General features: G+C 33.9%; 1 protein-coding gene across 1 annotated transcript in view; it reads left to right on the top strand.

Annotated features, from left to right (window-relative positions):
- The window catches only part of LOC150097119 (rho GDP-dissociation inhibitor 2-like), a 90,486-nt gene that overhangs the window by 41,167 nt on the left and 30,728 nt on the right, over positions 1 to 18,591 (top strand). Inside the window, exon 4 of the mRNA XM_090407328.1 lies at positions 16,760 to 16,900. Coding sequence (XP_090263454.1) covers positions 16,760 to 16,900 — 141 coding nt within the window. The remainder of the gene's footprint in view (positions 1 to 16,759; positions 16,901 to 18,591) is intronic.

The raw sequence follows: 18,591 nt of genomic DNA, 5'->3' as shown, positions 1-18,591 counted from the left end.
CAGAGAACTGACCAGGGCTTCTGACCTGGTCGGTTCTCTGCATTCCTTTAAAGGCTATGTGGAGGTCTCCTCTTAGTTATACAGCTTTGACCTTTAAACACATCAACTATCCACTATAACATCTCTAAATAAAGATATGCATTTATTTCTTTACATAATCATAGTTCGTTATCATCATCATCATCATCAAATTCCTGCCATGTACCCTCAAGGGGTGTACAGGATATGACAGTACTACATGAAAAAATTACATCATTACTAACTTCCTATCTACAATTTTCCTCCAAATCATTCTGTTACTTGTCAAGACTCCAACATTATCAGATCTTATATTTCTATCGTCTAAGGCACTTTGTACCGTATCAATCCACCTATATCTTGTTCTTCCTCTGGGTCGTTTTCCTGCCAACCTGGCAGAGAACACTTGTTTTGCTAATCTTTCCTCTCCCATTCTATTTAAGTGACCATACCATCTGAGATTAGCTCTGCTAACGCATTCCTGGATGCTGACAATGTCAAGTTCTTTCCTAATATCCTCATTTTTAATATGATATTGCCATTGATGCCATCTGTTCACGCCTCTAATCTTTCTCAGGACTCTCATATCTGCGGTCTCTAGTCTTTGGTCAAGTGTTTTACTTCTGACCCAGCTCTCAGATCCATAAGTTAAAATTGGTTTGAACACAGTCTTGTATACAGCTAATTTAGTGTTCCGACTAATTTCTTTCTTATTCCATATGAATTTAATCAATTTACTTCCCACGATACCAGCTTTGCTGATTCTGTTGTCTATTTCTATATTTAGTTTACCATCTTCAGTAAAAATTGTGCCTAAGTAGCTGAAATGTTTTACTTGTTCCACAGGTTTTCCATTCACAACACAGTTGACATTTTCAATGATTCTGCCTATTTTCATTGTCTTTGTCTTTTTATTGCTGACCTTCATACCATATCTATTACAACAGCTATTCAATTTAGTCAGAGAATCTTGAAGACTTGTAGCACTCTTTCCTCCATTCCTAAGCTTCTTCAACAACCTCCAGAATATTTTGCCACCTTCTTGATATTGATTTTCTATATTCTTGCCAAAGTCCTCCCATGACTTTTGTTTAGCTAGTTTTACACACTGTTTAGCTTTCTTACATTTGTCTCTGTATTCTGTAAGAGTAAAAGCTGACTTATTTGCCAGGAACTTTTGATATGCTTTCTTCTTTTCCTTCACTGCCTCTTTAACTTCCTGTGTCCACCAGGGAGTTCTGATTTTTTTATCTTTGCACACAACCTCACCACATGCCTCTCTGGCAGAATCAATCAATGTTTCCTTTAGAGTTTGCCACTGAATCTGCAAGGTTTGATTCCTGTTCTCAAACTCTTTCATTTTCTTTTCAATAATATTTCTGTATTTTAGTCTACAGTTTACATCTGAGAGCTGCTCAACTTTTATTCGCTTTAAAACTTTCTTACATGTTATTCTTTTCAATATGAAATTCAATTTTATCCTGCTCAAGACTAAATAGTGATCACTTCCAATTTCAAATCCTCTGTACACTCTGGTGTCCTGCACCAGGGAGAAAACATCACTATCAACAATAACATAGTCAATGAGACTTTTCTTATTCCTAGCATCTTCTCTCCATGTGAATTTGTGCACATTTTTATGTTGGAACATGGTGTTAGTAATAACCAGTCCATGTCCTGAGCAGAAATCCAACAGATATTTGCCATTATTATTAGCTTTGCTCTTTTCTCCAAATTTTCCCAAAATATTTTTGTATGTCTCACAATCATTTCCTACTCTACTATTTAGATCCCCAACAAGGACCAACTTTTCTTTTTTCATTGTGTCAGTTGCTTTTTCTAAAGCCTCAAAAAATTCCTCCACTTCTACCTTCGTAGAACCTTCTGTGGGACCATAGGCACAAATAAGTCTCATTGTCCAGTTCCCCATTCTCATATTTGCCCACATTACTCTACTTGAGACTGACTGCCATTCAAGAAGATTAGCCTCGTATTTTGTGTTGAATACTATGGCTACTCCTTCTTTTCCTTGATTGTTATTGCCTGAATATAACATTTTGTATTTATTGCTCAGAAAGATCTCACCAGTTTTGGTCTTTTTTGTTTCAGTCACCCCTATTATGTCGATCTGGTACTTATCTAATTCCTCAGCTAGCTCCATTTCTTTGCCATTCAGGCTTCTTACGTTGATAGTACCGATCTTTAACTCTGGTGATGTTGAGTTGGGGTTTGTTTTCAGATTTGTTCCAGTAGCTGACTTTTCGCTGTTCGCCCTGGTTCCCTGGCAAAAACAACGGGGGCCTTGTTTAACCGGGCGACGCCCCAGCCGGCATGAAATTTTGTCATGTTGTACCATCATTTTTTATTTTGGTTTAACCAATAAGAATACAATTTGGTCGGCTAAATCCCAAATTGCCAGCCCATCCTCGTTCGTTCAGTATCAAAGTAGATACCCAACAGGGTGCACCACGAGAAGGTGAGGATTGGACATTAGGTCAGAAGCCCTGGTCGGTTCTCCGCATTCCTTTAAAGGCTATGTGGAGGTCTCCTCTCAGTTATACAGCTTTGACCCTTAAGCACCCCATAGTTCGTTATTTATTACATATATTGTCTTTGACCTTCTGCTGTTAATTACTTTTATCTAAAAACTAGAAGTAAAATTGAAACTAATTTTAATATTGAAACAACTATTTGAAAATCGACAAACTCTGATTTTAAAAGTGTTCTATAAATAAGTACATATTACATTTCTTTCATTTAATGTATGTTCAATATGTATTACAACATTTACAGAACAGTAACTCTATTTAGAATATTTAAGAAAATAAATACAAGTTCAGAAAGGTACATATTTTAAATACATTTAAAAAATCACCGGTAGAAAGAATGCTACTATGTGCTTGTGTCAGAAACTATAACTGTGTGTAGAGATTTTCATTGCTCATCAGGCAGTATACCTAATTTCTTTATAAGTGCAGTGAATTATATGATAATTCCCTTAGTATCCTTGAAGGGTCAGCAGTTCAGAATAATTGATACAGTTTATAGAATAAGTAGGTATACTAATAAACAACTGACTTAGAGTTATTTTTGGAGTTATCAGATAAGAATTCCTCAAAATCAATGAGTTGTAAATTACAAAGGAGGAGGCTTAAGCTATAAAAATATATATATATAAACAAATACATACACTGAATACATTATTGCATATTAAGGTGTACTCTTTTATCCTTCTGAAGAAATTTGACAAAAAGTCATATTCTCTGTAGAATTAGACGTAGTAAATTATAATTATATTACTGTTTATATACTTAGTCTTTAAATTCTTTCTGAACACTAAGTTAAATTCAGTACTGATTTTAAGACATTCCAGAAGTAAAACAATATGAGCTAAAAGAAGAAAATGTATGTGCTATATATATATATAAATATAAATAAATGTATATATAAATCTGTGTGTATGTGTGTATTCTGCATATATATATCGCTTACTTTCTGACTCTTATTAATTTTTTGTATAACTTATTTTCTTGTTAAAGCAGTTAGGATTTTTAGTTTTGCAGACAATGTTTACTTTCATTTCTTAGGGAGTGATATCAAATAATCAAAAAGAAAAAAATAAACAACATTCAGTTCTAATTTCTGTAGTTTCATTTCACCATTAAAAATAAAAAGTTTGCTACTGTTTATATTATTTTTATCACTGTTCTCTTCTGTCGCTCTTGCTTCTTCTCTTTAATTCATCTCAGATTTTCACCTATTCACTCATTCTTTTAGTCTTGCCTATTAGATTTCTTAGATCATAACATGAAAATTGAAATTTCATCTTACTACTTTTATGTAGTTGTATATATCTTCTTATAACAAAGAAATTGATTGGAGATCATATCCTTTATTTCCTAAATAGGCCACTACTATCAAAATAGAAGTTACAACATTATAATGTAATAGAGAGTATTTATCTTGTTTCAGTTACTTTGAGAATATAGCAGCTCTCACTGAAGTACAAAGCATTGATACATTCTATATCCTTCAATTTTAATTTTCCTGTCTTTCCTTGGGGAGTTAATAAAGATCTATATAACAAACTCTTCCAAGATCACAGAATTCACCTCCCCACTAGTTTTCTTTCTTTTCCTGCTTCACTCCCCTCAGTGCACTATCTGCTGTTTTCTATTTCCATGGCAACAACTTTTCCAAAACTCATAACTCCTGCATATTACCCTCACCAAGATTCAAAGTGAAACTCAAATGACAACATAGCTGCTGTTAGTACAGCGATTACAAGTTATGATGATATATGATATAAAGAGTCATTCCAAGTTCATCATAATTTTTGATTTTGAAAGCAAGTTATTTTGCCACCCTATCCTTTAGATGAAATAAAACGTTTTTCTTAGATTTTCTTTTCCCTACACCCTGTTTATTATGGTAACCATTTTTATGCTGGATCCACAGAATTTTCATCACAGTTGCAGAAGGTTTTAAAATTTTAATCACAGTTTATTTCCAGATTGCGATTTCTGAACAAGTTTAACAAGGCCCCCCCGATAAAAAAAAAATAACAGGGTCCTTATTTAACCAGGTGATGCCCCAGCTGGCATGAAATTTTATCATGTTGTACTATCATAATATTGTAGTTTAGTCCAATAGGAATACAATTTGGTCAGCGATATCCCAAATTGCTAGCCCATCATGCGCATTATTGTTTGATCCTTTCCTTTAGTGTTGCATGGTGATCAGCATTCATTTTACACAAACTATGGACTCTACAACCGTGTTATAAATAATTGTAATAATTTTGTAATTTATATATGTTGTTTATGACGTTACTTCTTTACTTTATGCATTTCCCCTCTTAGTTCGTTATTTTCATGGTTGCTTGAGCTTGTACAAAATGCCAATATGCTCCAATCTCTAACTCATGTATAATACTATTATTTGACTTGATTCCTTTCGTAATCTACTTAGCTTTTCTCTCCCCCTTTCAAGGCCATAAAGTATGGTCTCACATGTATCGTAGTATAGTATCGTAGACTTAGGAAAAGCCTCTGGCTGGGACCAAATCCTTAATCTACGTTGCTATAATTCAAATGTATTAGTCCTTAAAAATTTATTTTTTGTTAACGACTGCCATTAAGGATCATGTAAAAGAATTTTCTATCTTTCCTTTACATACAAAGGAATATTTTAGCTGGAATAAGTCTTAAATCAATTCTATCTCGAGCAACTCCGAATTACTCAGTCGTGGCTGTTACTTTACTTAGGTCACACAGGTTCTTAGGTCACATAGGCTATTAACATAAATCAATCTACTTACAGGATCTCTGTATCATGTACAGTCCTGAATCCAAAAAGGATAAGGGTGAATTCTGCTGGTTCCTTTCTTTTTCTTGCGCTATTGTTTGTTCATTATCCAGGTAGATACCTACCTGGATAATGAACAAACAATAATTCATTTTACACAAATTATGGACTCTACAACCATGTTATAAATAATTATAACATGTAGAGGACTCGATAAAGTGCCGTATGGGGACCCTATTGAGGCCTCGTAAGGAAATTAAAATAATTATGTCAAATCTCTTGCTGTGAAACATAGAAATATTTTTCACCTATATTGATTTTACACGAGCCATAAAATAGTTATAATTAAGAGTGTATATAACCTAATGTGATGTAATAATTTTGTAATATAAGGTTAAATAACGTGACCAATTTTTTTACAATGAAAAGGAGGACGAAAAAATTTAAGAAAAAAGTACAACGTAAATAAATGAAACATTTTATTAATTTAAACAAAAATACACTAATTATGCTTACATCCCTTTTAATTATTTAATTAAACGAGTATTTTTCCATTGAATGAATATTTTTTGTCAATATATCATTTTCTAACAATATATTGGAAATTTCGGAGCAAGAAATATCCTTCATATTGAATTTTATGGTAAGTGCTGCAGCTAGAGTATCAACATTCAATCTTGATTTCTCACTTGTCCAAAAATCATTACCAATTGAAAAAACTCTTTCAACTGCTGCATTAGTTCCAGGGCAGCAGAACGTAAATTCAACAAGAATAACTAAATTTTCATATGGAATGTGTTCATTTTTGAAATGGTTAAATATTTCCACCCATCTTTTATCAATTTCAACATGTTGATTTTCCCATTGTTCTAATTTATCAGAATTTAAATATACATTCAGTCTTCTAATTTCTTCAAACAGACAATTGTCATCGATTTTAATATCAGGCATTTCTTTCGATAAAAACTCAACACAATTTTCAATATCTGCCCAATTTACTTGCAATGAAGGCAAAAAACACCATTGAAAACTGTTATTTCCTGTGATATTTGTTTCAGACCATTCTTTGACATATTGGAAACATGTTTGGTAAAAATTCTGCACTTCTTTGGTAAACTTTTCCATTATGCCCGGATTTGATTCCTCTAAGTTTGACAATTTTCTTTTTATTATTAAAGATATAAATTTTTCTTCAAATCGTGATTTATATTGAAGGACAAAATCGTTCAAAATAAGACTAACTTCTGTAGCTGAAATATGTTCACCTTCAATCTTTTGAATCGTTTTGTGGAAAATAGATGCCTGATTATGTACAAAATACATTAATATTTTTCATAATTGAAAAAAGATTCCAGAAATTTATCCAGTTAGAAATAAACACGAAGTATAATATAGAGATAAAGTAAACAAAGCGAAGTGTGCAATGGTGCGAGACACGTGAAGTTCTCCTATGCTCTGCGCATGCGTTTCATAATCGCGTCTTTCCGAACTGTACCGTCACATGACGCATAACAGTTCGGCACGGCATCTCTGAATACAGAGATTAACAGATTAGTTTTAAAATATCGAAAAGGAGGACACTTTTCGAGAAAGGACAGAACCCACAAAAGAAGGACTGTCCTCCCTAAAGGAGGACGATTGGTCATCTTAGGTTAAAATAACTCAATGTAGAACCACAAGCAATTGTAACTAAAAAGCTCAGACAGGATTAGGCTAGTAAACTGAAGGTCAACAATAGTCTCAAAGATCACCAGACTATGAGTTTTGCCACCAAAACCTACTGTATGCATGAGTGATAAGGGCGTTACCAGTAAATCCGGGAACTTTTTTTGGGTATGATATAAAAGGCAGAGATTGAGGCTCGAGGGCTCTCTCTCTCTTATATTTTATTCCTGTGGGAAGCTTTTCAAGGAGTCATGGTCCCGCGAGCAAGAGTTTCTGGAGATCATGGGGAGTTCACTGGCAGTATCACAAGATATCCTTCCACGAAATTCTTCGAAGAATGTACCGATCCACGTGCGTGCTGATTTGTAGCAGCCAATGAAGTTCCTAACATCGATGAAAAAATGCATTAAAGTTACAAGGAAGGAATCTACAAGATGAAACTGCTGGATTTTGCCTGATTACAGCCGTGGAGCAAGAAAAAGAAAGGAACCAGCGGAATTCACCCTTAACCTTTTTGGATTCAGGACTGTACATGATATAGAGATCCTGTAAGTAGATCGATTTATGTTAATAGCCTAGATTGTGTGTACTGACGATAGATGTTGATTCTGTTTAACTAATGGCATAATGTGTTGAATGGGGGTGCAACACTTAATGAGCATTGCATATTAGATCAGAAGTCCTCATTGGTTTTCTGCATTCCTTAAAAGGCTATGTTCAGGTCTCCTCCCAGTTTATCCAGCTTAGGTTTATACTCTTTATACCATCCTTAAGGAATAGTAATATTGGATTTGGTTATTAAATGTTGATCTAAAGTTTAGCAGTAGAACTATTCTTTTCTGATAAATTAATTAAACATTTAATCTAAAGTACAAAGTAGAATATCTGAGAATATAATACCATATATTCTGTGCTTATACTTCTGATGTATTTTTAGTATAGATTGAAAACTGTATTAAATGAAAAGTGGTTTGTTTCTTTTTTGCTTAAAGAATAAAACAGTTTAGGATTGTATTTTCTACTTACCAAGAAATTTAATTACAGTATTTTATTAAATTTAACTCACAAATGAAAGTACTTAGTAAGTTTCCCAAAGGGTAAGTAAGTGTTACTTTTTAGATTTCTGTTTCATGTTAGGACATGAACTAGTTATTACTATTCATAAACTCACATAGAAAAAACACAAAAGAAATAAGTTGTATTAACTATGCTGTTGTTGATTGTCTTGTTGTTACATTTGTTTCGGGACACCAAAGTATCCAATTAGTTTTGAGCAGATTGACTCTGAACCTTGGAAAGAAAAGTGTATAAGAAAGTTTTAAAAAATAAAGTGAAGCAGCTTTCACTGGTGAACTGTGCACTCAAATATACAATATTATTCAAAAAAACAATGAAAGCATTTGAAAATGAGAACTGAACCTTGGAGATGCGCTGGCAAACCCTGAAATAAACATTGATTGATTCAGCCAGGGAGACATGTGGTGAAGTTATCTTCAAGAATAAAATAATCAGAACCCCCATGGTTGGACCCAAGTTACAGAGGCAGGCAGTTAAAGAGAAGAAATCATATCAGGAGTTCCTAGGATGTGATGTGAAAACTGCTAGATATTCTACATGTTTGGAGTAATTACTTGGAATGATTGCTAAATGAAAGTAACAGAATTGTGGTAGAAAATATTCAAGAAGAATGTAATCTGGAGTATATATCAATACATCATTATCAAATTCTTGATATGTACTCTCAGGGGGTGTACAGGATAATTATGATAGTACCACAATACAAAATGATGGTAAAACATATATCAATACTTGAGGCTGAAAAAGAAATCAGATGTAGTAGATGATATTCAACCAGAAATGCTTAAATATGAAGAAATAAAAATTTCTGTAGTGACTGCTTAATTCCAAAGGCAACAGTCAGAAGGTCCACTTCTAGATGAGTACAGTTTGCAATATGTCTACTATAAAAAGAGGAAAAAAAAAAACTGAATGTGAGAATTACAGAGAAATTTTCCTAATGAGTGTTCCTGATAAGATTTATGCAAGTATACTTAAGCAAAGGTTAAGAAAAATTGTGGAAGAGAAGATTAAAGAAGAACTGGCTGGATTTATGCTAACTTGAGATTGTCGGGATCAGATTTTACTTTCATACAAATAGTTGTGAAATCATAGGAATATAACAAGAATCTGTATTTAAGTTTTGTACATATGGAAAAAGGATATGGCAAAGTACCAAGAGAAAACTTTTTTAAAATGCTACTGTACATTGTCCAGTACCTGTTTGAGCAATGCATAGTCTATAGTTGAGTTGTAAGTTAGCAGTTAGAATTGAAGAGGCATATTAACAGGGTGACGGCTGAACTGGATAAGAGAAATGGGTTTACAGTGATACTGCTGGACCTGGCAAAGGCGTTTGACAGGATACCACATGAAATTCTAATCCGTAAACTACAACATATGGGAATGGATATAGGGTTGGTGAGATGGATAGCTGGGTGGTTGATGGAGAGATATCAAAGAGTAGTTTATTCAGGAGTAGAGTCCAAAAAACGGCCTGTGACTAGTGGTGTGCCACAGGGTTCTGTTCTTGGACCACTGCTGTTTAATCTGTTCATTAACGATATAGGGAATGGTCTAAGTGGGACAGTTCATTTGTTCGCTGATGATGCAAAGTTGGGTAGGGCGATAGTGAATGCAGAAGATGTCAAAGTCTTGCAAGATGACTTAGATAGATTGGAGTTCTGGACTAAGGAGAATGGATGTCAATTTAATGTGACAAAATGTAAGGTTATGCATTTCGGAGTGAAAAGATTAGCAGCAGTATACCACATTGGTGGAACTGTACTCCAAGAGATTGATGAGGCCAGGGACTTGGGAGTATTGGTGGATAGGGAGATGAAGTTTAGGGGGCACATTGCGAAAGTAGCTAAATCAGCTCATCAACTCACTTGGTTGTTGAAAAATACCTTGACGAGCAGAGAAAAACAAGTTATTGTACCTCTGTACCAAGCCCTGATAAGACCTCATCTCGACTACTGTGCCCAAATTTGGTCACTTCGGTTCCTTCTTGATGGGGAGGAGGTTGAGAGGATCCAGAGGCGAGTGACTAAGATGATAGCAGGTCTATGGAATGCACCATATGAGAACAGGTTGAAGATTTGTGGGTTGCAGAAACTGGTTGATAGGCGAAAAAGGGGAGATATGATTGAGACATTCAAATTGCTAAAAGGATTCTATAGGATTAATTCAGATGATATTTTTGAAATCAGGACTGGTGGTGGGAGAACTAGGGGACACCCATGGAAGCTGGGCAAGAGCGTGGTTAGCAGGGGTGTTAGAGCTGGGTTCTTTACTTTTAGAGTGGTAAATGAGTGGAATAAGCTGCCAGAGTCTGTTGTGGGTGCTATGACAGTGAGCGAGTTCAAGGCAAGGTATGATAGATACTGTGAGAATGTTGAACAGCTGTGTGAACATGATGTTTAGGGCCTCTCTCGATGAGTCTAAGGACTCCTGGAGTAGCCCGTGGTAATAATAATATTAATAATAATATGAAGATGGTGTGATATAAAATCAGGTGTAAGGCAAGGATGCACACTAGCTCTACTCTTATTCATCACCTGTGTGGATCACAATACTATGAAGGAATCAAAAACCATAAATGTGGAAAAGGCAGCTGCAGAAGATGATATTTGTCCAGAAATGTTCAAATATGAAGATATAAAAATATTTACATCTTCATATTTGTAGTAGCATTAAACCTGACATCAAAATTGGAGTTAATCTCAGCTGTTTACTTTATACCAGTACTATTATACTCTTAAATAAATCCAGTACAGGTATGCATTATTTTTAACTAATTTGAATAAATGATGTAACAAATTTGGCATGAAAATTAGTAATAAAAAGACAGCCTGTGAAAACAGGCAGGAAAACTGAAAACATCAGTTGCATCCTGAATGAGAAGCCTATTGACCAAGTAAAATATTTAAGCTGTTTAGGTTATGTGCAATTTTTAGCAAAGATGGCAAATTAAATATATAGAGTTAGTCAAAACACTAACTCCATATAAGGTAATGTTCAAACTAATTTAACTTATGGATATGAGAGCTGGGGTTGAAATAAAACAATCCGTGGATATGAGCGTTCTGATAAAAATTCAGAGAGTGAACAGATGGCATCAGTGGCAGTGTCATGTTAAATATGAGGATATTAGGAAGGAATTTGGCATTATTAGCGATCAGGAATGTGTGAGAGATAGAAAAGGTTAGAAAAACAGGTGTTTTTTTTTTTTTTTTTTTTTTTTTTTTTTTTTTTTGCAGGATAGCAGATAAAAGAACCAGAGGAATCGTCATCGTATGTAAGCTTCTGTAACCGATAATCCCGCAGAATAGGTTGGTTTTCCTCCTTATTCCCGGTAGTATCCCATGTCTGTCAAAGATGTGTGTTCACGGGGCTGGTTTGCCTGCTTTGTAGGATGAAAAACCCTGCTATCAATGCCCAAGACTGGCTAACTTGGCTATGACTGAGGAAGATCCTTAAGCTCCTCACGTTGTCGACAGGAATCAAACCTTGGACGCTCCCTAGGCATATGGTTGTGAAGTGCAAAGCCATTAGGCTAACCGCTACAAAGCTCTAATTAAACTGGTGGAAATGATGATTACAGAAAAATTGAAAGTTCGAAAAACAAGAACCAACCCTTGGAGAATCATTGGCAAAATCTGAAAAAAACTGATTGATTTAGTCAGCAGATATTTAGAAAGGTTGTCTTTGAAGATAGAGATTTCAAAAATTTATGATGGACTTAAACAAAGGTTATCCTGGGAAAAGAAGAAGAAATTATTTTGAAAGATGTGAGTGAGTTAGTTGACAAGTACACTTAGTGAATGCAAAGAAAAATTTAAGAAAGCTAAGCTATATAAAAGTATCTAAACAAAAATAAAAGAAGACTGGTAAGAATAAATAGAGATAAATATCATAATGATGGCAAGATATTCTTGATGCTATTCAAAACTATCAAAATGGATGAAAGAGTTCTGTAAAAGATTAGTAGTGCTGGATATATCCCCCAGCCAACAGGCATTAGACTGTCAAATTGAAAGAAATTATCTAGGAGTGAATTAACATATGCAGGTGCTGTATGGAATGGGAATGCTATACCCCCCACCCCTCCCATGGTGATAGACATCTTTAGATGGTAGTTGAGTTTCATTGTCTTGCTTATTGGAAGGTTGAAGTGGCCAAGAATTATGTTTATTCCAGAGCATAGTCCAAGTTGCTTTTGTTCCTATTTTTTCCACCATGTAATATGAGTGATGTGTTCAAAATTATGTCAGACATCATGGCAAGAGATCCTGCATTCTTCTTTTTGAGAGTACATATACAGTACTATATTACCCATATACAGTACTAATGTACTGTAGGTTGATCAACCAACCTCTCATGTATGGGTTCAACATTAAAAAAAAAAAAAAAAAAAAAAAAAAAAAAAGGAAGAAGAAAATATATATTCTCCAGGCCAAACTGGACTAGACCTAATGGTAGCACTTAAGGAGGTTCCCATGCCAGCTAACAAATAATCTTACTGCCATCATGGTTACACAGTGATCAGCATTCATTGTATAAATTATGGAAACAACTACTGTGTTAAAGTTAAAACTTTGTTTCATATAAACCAAAATATAAATCACTCAATGTTTTGACTTTCGCATTACTCTGCCCTACTATCTACATGGTATGCCAAAATTACATTAATTTGGTCAACCATTAAAACTACTTGCCTCACACCTCTGGTGAAAAAAAAAATGGCGGCATAAAAATCCCAAGAATTTGGATGGTACACATTCAGACCACTTAAGTTCAAGTGGGCTAAAAACCTTTTCCACAAACCTGACTTTAGGGGCTCTAAGCAATGATTTCAGCTATTATTGGTCACCATCCATACTGTTTTTTTCTAATTTATATGTACTTATATGCATCATTATGTGAAATCATGTTGCTCTCTAGTTTAATTTATTTTTTGTAACCAAATAGATAATAATAATAATAACAGGACTCTACCATGGATGTAGTAAGGTTTTTTTTCCACCAGAGGTCAGGCCAATAGTTTTAATGGTTGATCAAATTAATGTAACTTTGGCATACCATGTAGATTGTAGTGTGGCTTGTTTCTTTGTATATATGTATACTTCAGATGATGACCTTAATGTGAAGGTTGAAACATCGAGTGTTTTGGTTTATATTCAACTGAAGTTTTTACTTTAACATGGTAGTTGTTTCCATAATTTGTATAATGAATCTGCTGCCATTATTATGCCAGGCATGCTTGGATGGACTGTGAGTAATTTTTTGTGGGAGTTCACTGCCAAGGCCATGATTTGCAAAGGGAGTTGAGTGAAATTCTCTGGGTGTATAACTTAGTAAGGAATCCATTATTCTATATTCCATGTCACTCCTAGTTTAAACTAAACTTAAAATCACCATGAAGTCAAGCAAAGAGAAACAGATTACATGTGGATAATGGCAAACCTTCCAAAGCCTCCAGATTTGCTTCACAAATACTTATTTTCAACCCCACTGAAGAATTTTAAACTTAAAATATTGTCTTTGATATTGGCTCCATTGGCCTCTGGCTTTGTGATTAGTCCCTTAAAAAACAAAGGAAAAGAAGAAAGAAAAAGTCATCTCCCTTTTTACAATTACAATGTGATCTTCTGGAAGAGGATTAGGTTCTAATTATATTGATGTACTTAGAGTAATTTACAAGATTGAAAAGTAAGACATGGAATATAGAGAAGTTTACATTTTTAATTCCTGGAAAAATTGTTGCAGAAATCTAAAAATGTAAACTTCTGCTGACTTGTAATATCCAGTACATCCCTTGAAAACATACACCAGAAGATAATGGTGAGGATTAAATCTTTGAATGTGACTTACTTTCTTGTTTCCTCTGAATATAATTACTTATGTTACCTTAGATAATTCACAAGTTGTTTGCTTAATGTAAAACTGAAAATTACTAATTCTCAACTTATCAGTACTCACTTTAGAATGCATATCGTAAATTTGTGATTTGTGGCATATTATTGATTCACCAGTAACATGCTCACTTACAAAGTAATGTGTAATTTCTGGTATGCTCTGCCTATTTCCCTTCTATAAGGTCATAATAATTTCCTTTCAAGTGTAATGTTTTTTTAGCACTTATTTCCATTCTAGCAGCACTATCAAACTGAAATATGCCAAGAGTAGTAAATTTTGTTACTCAAAGATTATATAGATATTGTTTAGGCACATTTAATATACATACAGATAGTTCAGTAAAATTGTAATTGGTTGATATGACTGACACTGTAGCTTTTCTTCTTAAATAATTAACTGTGGTGTATACAGGTGGAGCACTTATGATGACCTCAAAGTGGTAGAACTTTTAATGGGCATGCAACTAAGCTTCACAAAATATTGATTTCTAAGTGGGATGGCCCAACTAAGGACATTATGAGATTAAAAATGGCCAGGCTGTAGAGTTAAGTGCCAGAGGAAAAAATTCTCTCCTATTGTGAAGTATGAAAAAGTTCTCTTGCCACTGTTCTCTGTTATATTCAGTTTGATGAAAATTTTCATAAATGCTTTAAATGAGAATGATGGTTTTTGGTATTTAAAGGACAAGTTACTAAGATAAGTGATGCAAAAATTACATGTATTTTTTATTGACTCACAGAAGCATACTCTTAGGGACATTCCTTTGAAGATTCTAAAAAAATTATTCTGGAAGGCTTTCAGGGATTTTAAAATAGATAATTGCAGATCATAAGTTGCATTTGGTTTCTTGCCTCCTAAATGGAAGAGGTATTGAGAACATAGTGAATAATCCCATCAGGACATTTCTTGTATGTAATAAGTATTCAAGTGAGTGAAACTCCAGTATATTTGCTCAGTTTTTTTGGTTTGTAAACAAAGAAACCACTAATGATGTCAGTTGTAAGAAGAATTAAACTGTAAGTAAATTTGCATATGTGTATATGTATTTGTATCTGTGCATACATATGTGCACATGCATACAAATAGTATGTCAGCACATAATTTTGATGTCTCAAAACTGGAGAGTTATAGGACAGTTTTAAATTCATGTTTTGATTCAGTACACACATTAAAATTAATCACCCATCTATTTTCACTTCAAAACAAACCCAAAGTTTTTATTATATCACACAGTGTGATTAGTAATGTTATTTCCAGGCTGACTTGACTTGCTCTTGATTAATTATTAATCTTTAATAATTAATTATTAAACAATAACAATAAATAAATCTAAAATAACATTGTAAGGTAATTCAAAAGATCACTTGAAAATTATGGAAATATATTATGAGAAGTGATCATCTAGATAAAGCTTCTACTCACTGTGGCATGGATGTTTGGTCAAGTCTTTAGATGGAGGATATTTTTATCATCTCAGGTAACACCACTATCTTGTTTATTAGGAGATATAAACTGACATAAAAAAAATTTCATTCTCCAAAGAAGTTTTGGACTTATGCTACCTTGTTACTCATCTAGAGTAATAATAGTCCATTATGCACTATAGGCTCTTAACTTTCATGTGTGTGTGTGGGGGGGGGGGGGCATAAAATAAAAGGAAAATATAATAAGAAAAGTATCTCCTCCAGTCCGTGTGGTTAGCCTAGTGGCTGTGTGCTTCGCAACCAAATTCCTGGGGAAGGAAGGAGTGTCCTAGGTTCGATTCCCATCGATGATGTGAGGAGCTGAAGGATCTTCCTCAACCATAGCCAAGTTAGCCGGTCTTCGGCATGGACAGCAGAGTTTTCCCCCCAGTTTATCCTGGGGTTTTTCATCTCACAATGCAGGCAAACCAGCCTTGAGAACTCAACACTACAGGATATACCGGGGGCTTAGGGCTTGACCACCTTATCCTGTGAACGGTTTGAGATCCGATGATTAATAAACCCTTGACACTGCAAGGTAAAAGAGGGAAAAGGGAAGATGAGATGATGAAGTATCTCCTTCTTATATCTTTTGCATAGTTTCTTTTATATATATATATATATATATATATATAAAAATTATTATTATTTTAAAGTAGTCTAGTGTATTAGAATCGTGCAATTCTGTAAACATATGCATAATCATGCAACTTAGTTTGTGAATGCGTGAAAGAGGGAAGGCAGGGATATTGTGGGGGAAAAAATAGTTCTAGAATGTACCTTCCAAACAAGCAGCTAATCTGCTTAAAGCTCTACTGATATTCGAAATTGTTCTTTCTAGGGTATGGATGCCAAGAAACATTCATCAAACCTCTCATCTTTGAATTTCTTTAGTGGTAGGTGAATTTCATTACCTGGTGAAACCACCACCTTTTTTATTGGAGGTCTGAAATGTGAAACTGTTTCATGTTTCAAGAGCAGGGTTTCCAGAAAAAGAATAGTAATATTTTATTGTATAAACATGAAATTTCATCAGTATATAATATGTATTTCATTATAACAGCTTTTGACATCTATTTAAATGAGCCTCTGAAATATTCCTTTGGTGCATTTCTTCTTAAAAAATAGCCTTGTTATCATGCAACCAAAAATTAATGATCTTTAAAAGTAGTTACACATCATTAAGATATACTGTTAGCATTTAGTATTGCTTGATTGTCCATTATAAGAACCATTTTGAGTTTTAGACAGCATCTCAGAAGATGCTTTTATCTGTATAACTATAGAATTTATATTTATAGGTTTTGTTATCCAAACTTTATTTTTAGGGGATTTGGAAGAATTAAAGAAAACAGTATTTGTGATTAAAGAAGGCATTCAGTATCGAATTCGAATAGATTTCTATGTTCAGAGAGAAATAGTAACGGGTCTCAGATATATCCAGAAAGTTTTGCGACATGGAATTCAGCGTATGTATTTTTACCAAGTCAAAAAAACAAAAGATAAATTAATAAAAATAATAATAAATAATTATGTCATCATCTTCTTTTACAGTGTTAGCTCTGTTGGAACAGGAGGAATTTTATAGACCAAAGGTTACTATACATCTTTTGGTGTCATCTTCTTTCCCTTTCCAACAATGATATCATCTTTAATCCTCCTCACCTTTAACAATTCAAAACATTTATAATTAATTTTTATATTTAATATATTAAATATTAAAAATGAATCTTATCTTTAATTTAATTTACAGTGATGGTTCATAGAACAGTATAAATTAAAAGATACCAAGAAATTGTGTACTTGATTTAATCCTTTATCCAAATGTAAGCAAACAAGTTTGCGTCTGAACTATTTTCAGGACTGGGACAATTCATATAAAGAAGCTCATGACTTCACATCACCTAGATCAGGGTTTCCCAAACTGTGTTCTGCGGAACACCAGTGTTCCGTGGAAGGTGTTCTACGAGAAGTTCTCCTGGAATTTGTAATTTTAGTTTTCTAAGCATTTTTCATGAATAAATATTTTATAGTGGAAATATTCTGAGGAGAATAATATTCGAGAATATGTCGAAAAGCTCAGACCTAGAACACCTAATAACATCTGTGTAGCAAATGTTAGTGACCAAGCCGTGTATTTTTAAGCATGGAAGTATTTTCATGAATTATCACATTTTCATAATTTTCACACATCGAAACCTTTCAACATTTGGGAAAGGGAATACCGCTGTTTATGACCAGTCATAAAAATTTCCTCTGTTCTCAAAACTGAACGAAATAACATCTGTGTTGCAAATGTTAGTGACCAATCAACAAAGAAGTATAAAGAAAATTTTTCCACTGAAATTGAAGATCAAGGTAGTCTGTATATGTTTCTCAAGTCTAGTAATACCGAACACTTTCTTCACAAATTCATGTTGTAGAGTGAAAGTGCTTGTTTCGAAACCATAGTGCCGTGATTTTTTAAAAGTAATAGGCCGACAGATTTAAATTTTAATATGAATAAAAGACAAGGGACTTTGTTTAATTTTGGTGTTAACAAACTGCTTATTGAAGGTGTTTGTGATGTAACAGATAGCGATTCATCCACCTCCAGCCTACAAAGCAATCTCCAGGATGTACAAAAGGAGGGGAAAACTACCAGTACACAGGAGAAAAAGTCTGGTGATCAGAATAGGATATGTCAATGAAATCAGCGCAAATTAATTTAATGATGTTTAATTAATTATTAATTAATACATTACAAAATAACCAAGGTGGTCTGTGAAAATTTCAGGATTTGTGAAGTGTTCCGTCGTAGGAAACGTTTGGGAAACACTGACTTAGATAATGCTTTGCATTATCCAATAATGCAAAGCACATCTCCTCGCAGACATGTATAATGCTATGCATTATGGGAAGGGCCACTACCCAGACCAGTTTCAACTTTTATTGAGCTCATCAGTCATATTTTCATATATGAGTTGCCAAAAGGTGTCACACCTTATTATTAAAATACTCTGGATTAGAGAAAGTTGTTAGATGTTTTTTCACTTGGTTACACTATAAATTAAAGACACCAAGAAATTATATACTTGGTTTAATTCTCTATCGAAGTATAAGCAAACAAGTTTGCACTTGAACTATTTTCAGTCATATATGAAAATATGACTTCTGCACC

This window comes from Typopeltis vanoorti, chromosome 17 (genome assembly GCF_054136105.1).
Source record: "Typopeltis vanoorti isolate ZY-2024b chromosome 17, IOZ_Tvanoo_1.0, whole genome shotgun sequence".
NCBI lineage: Eukaryota > Metazoa > Arthropoda > Arachnida > Uropygi > Thelyphonidae > Typopeltis > Typopeltis vanoorti.
This window is presented reverse-complemented; position numbering and strand designations above follow the sequence as displayed.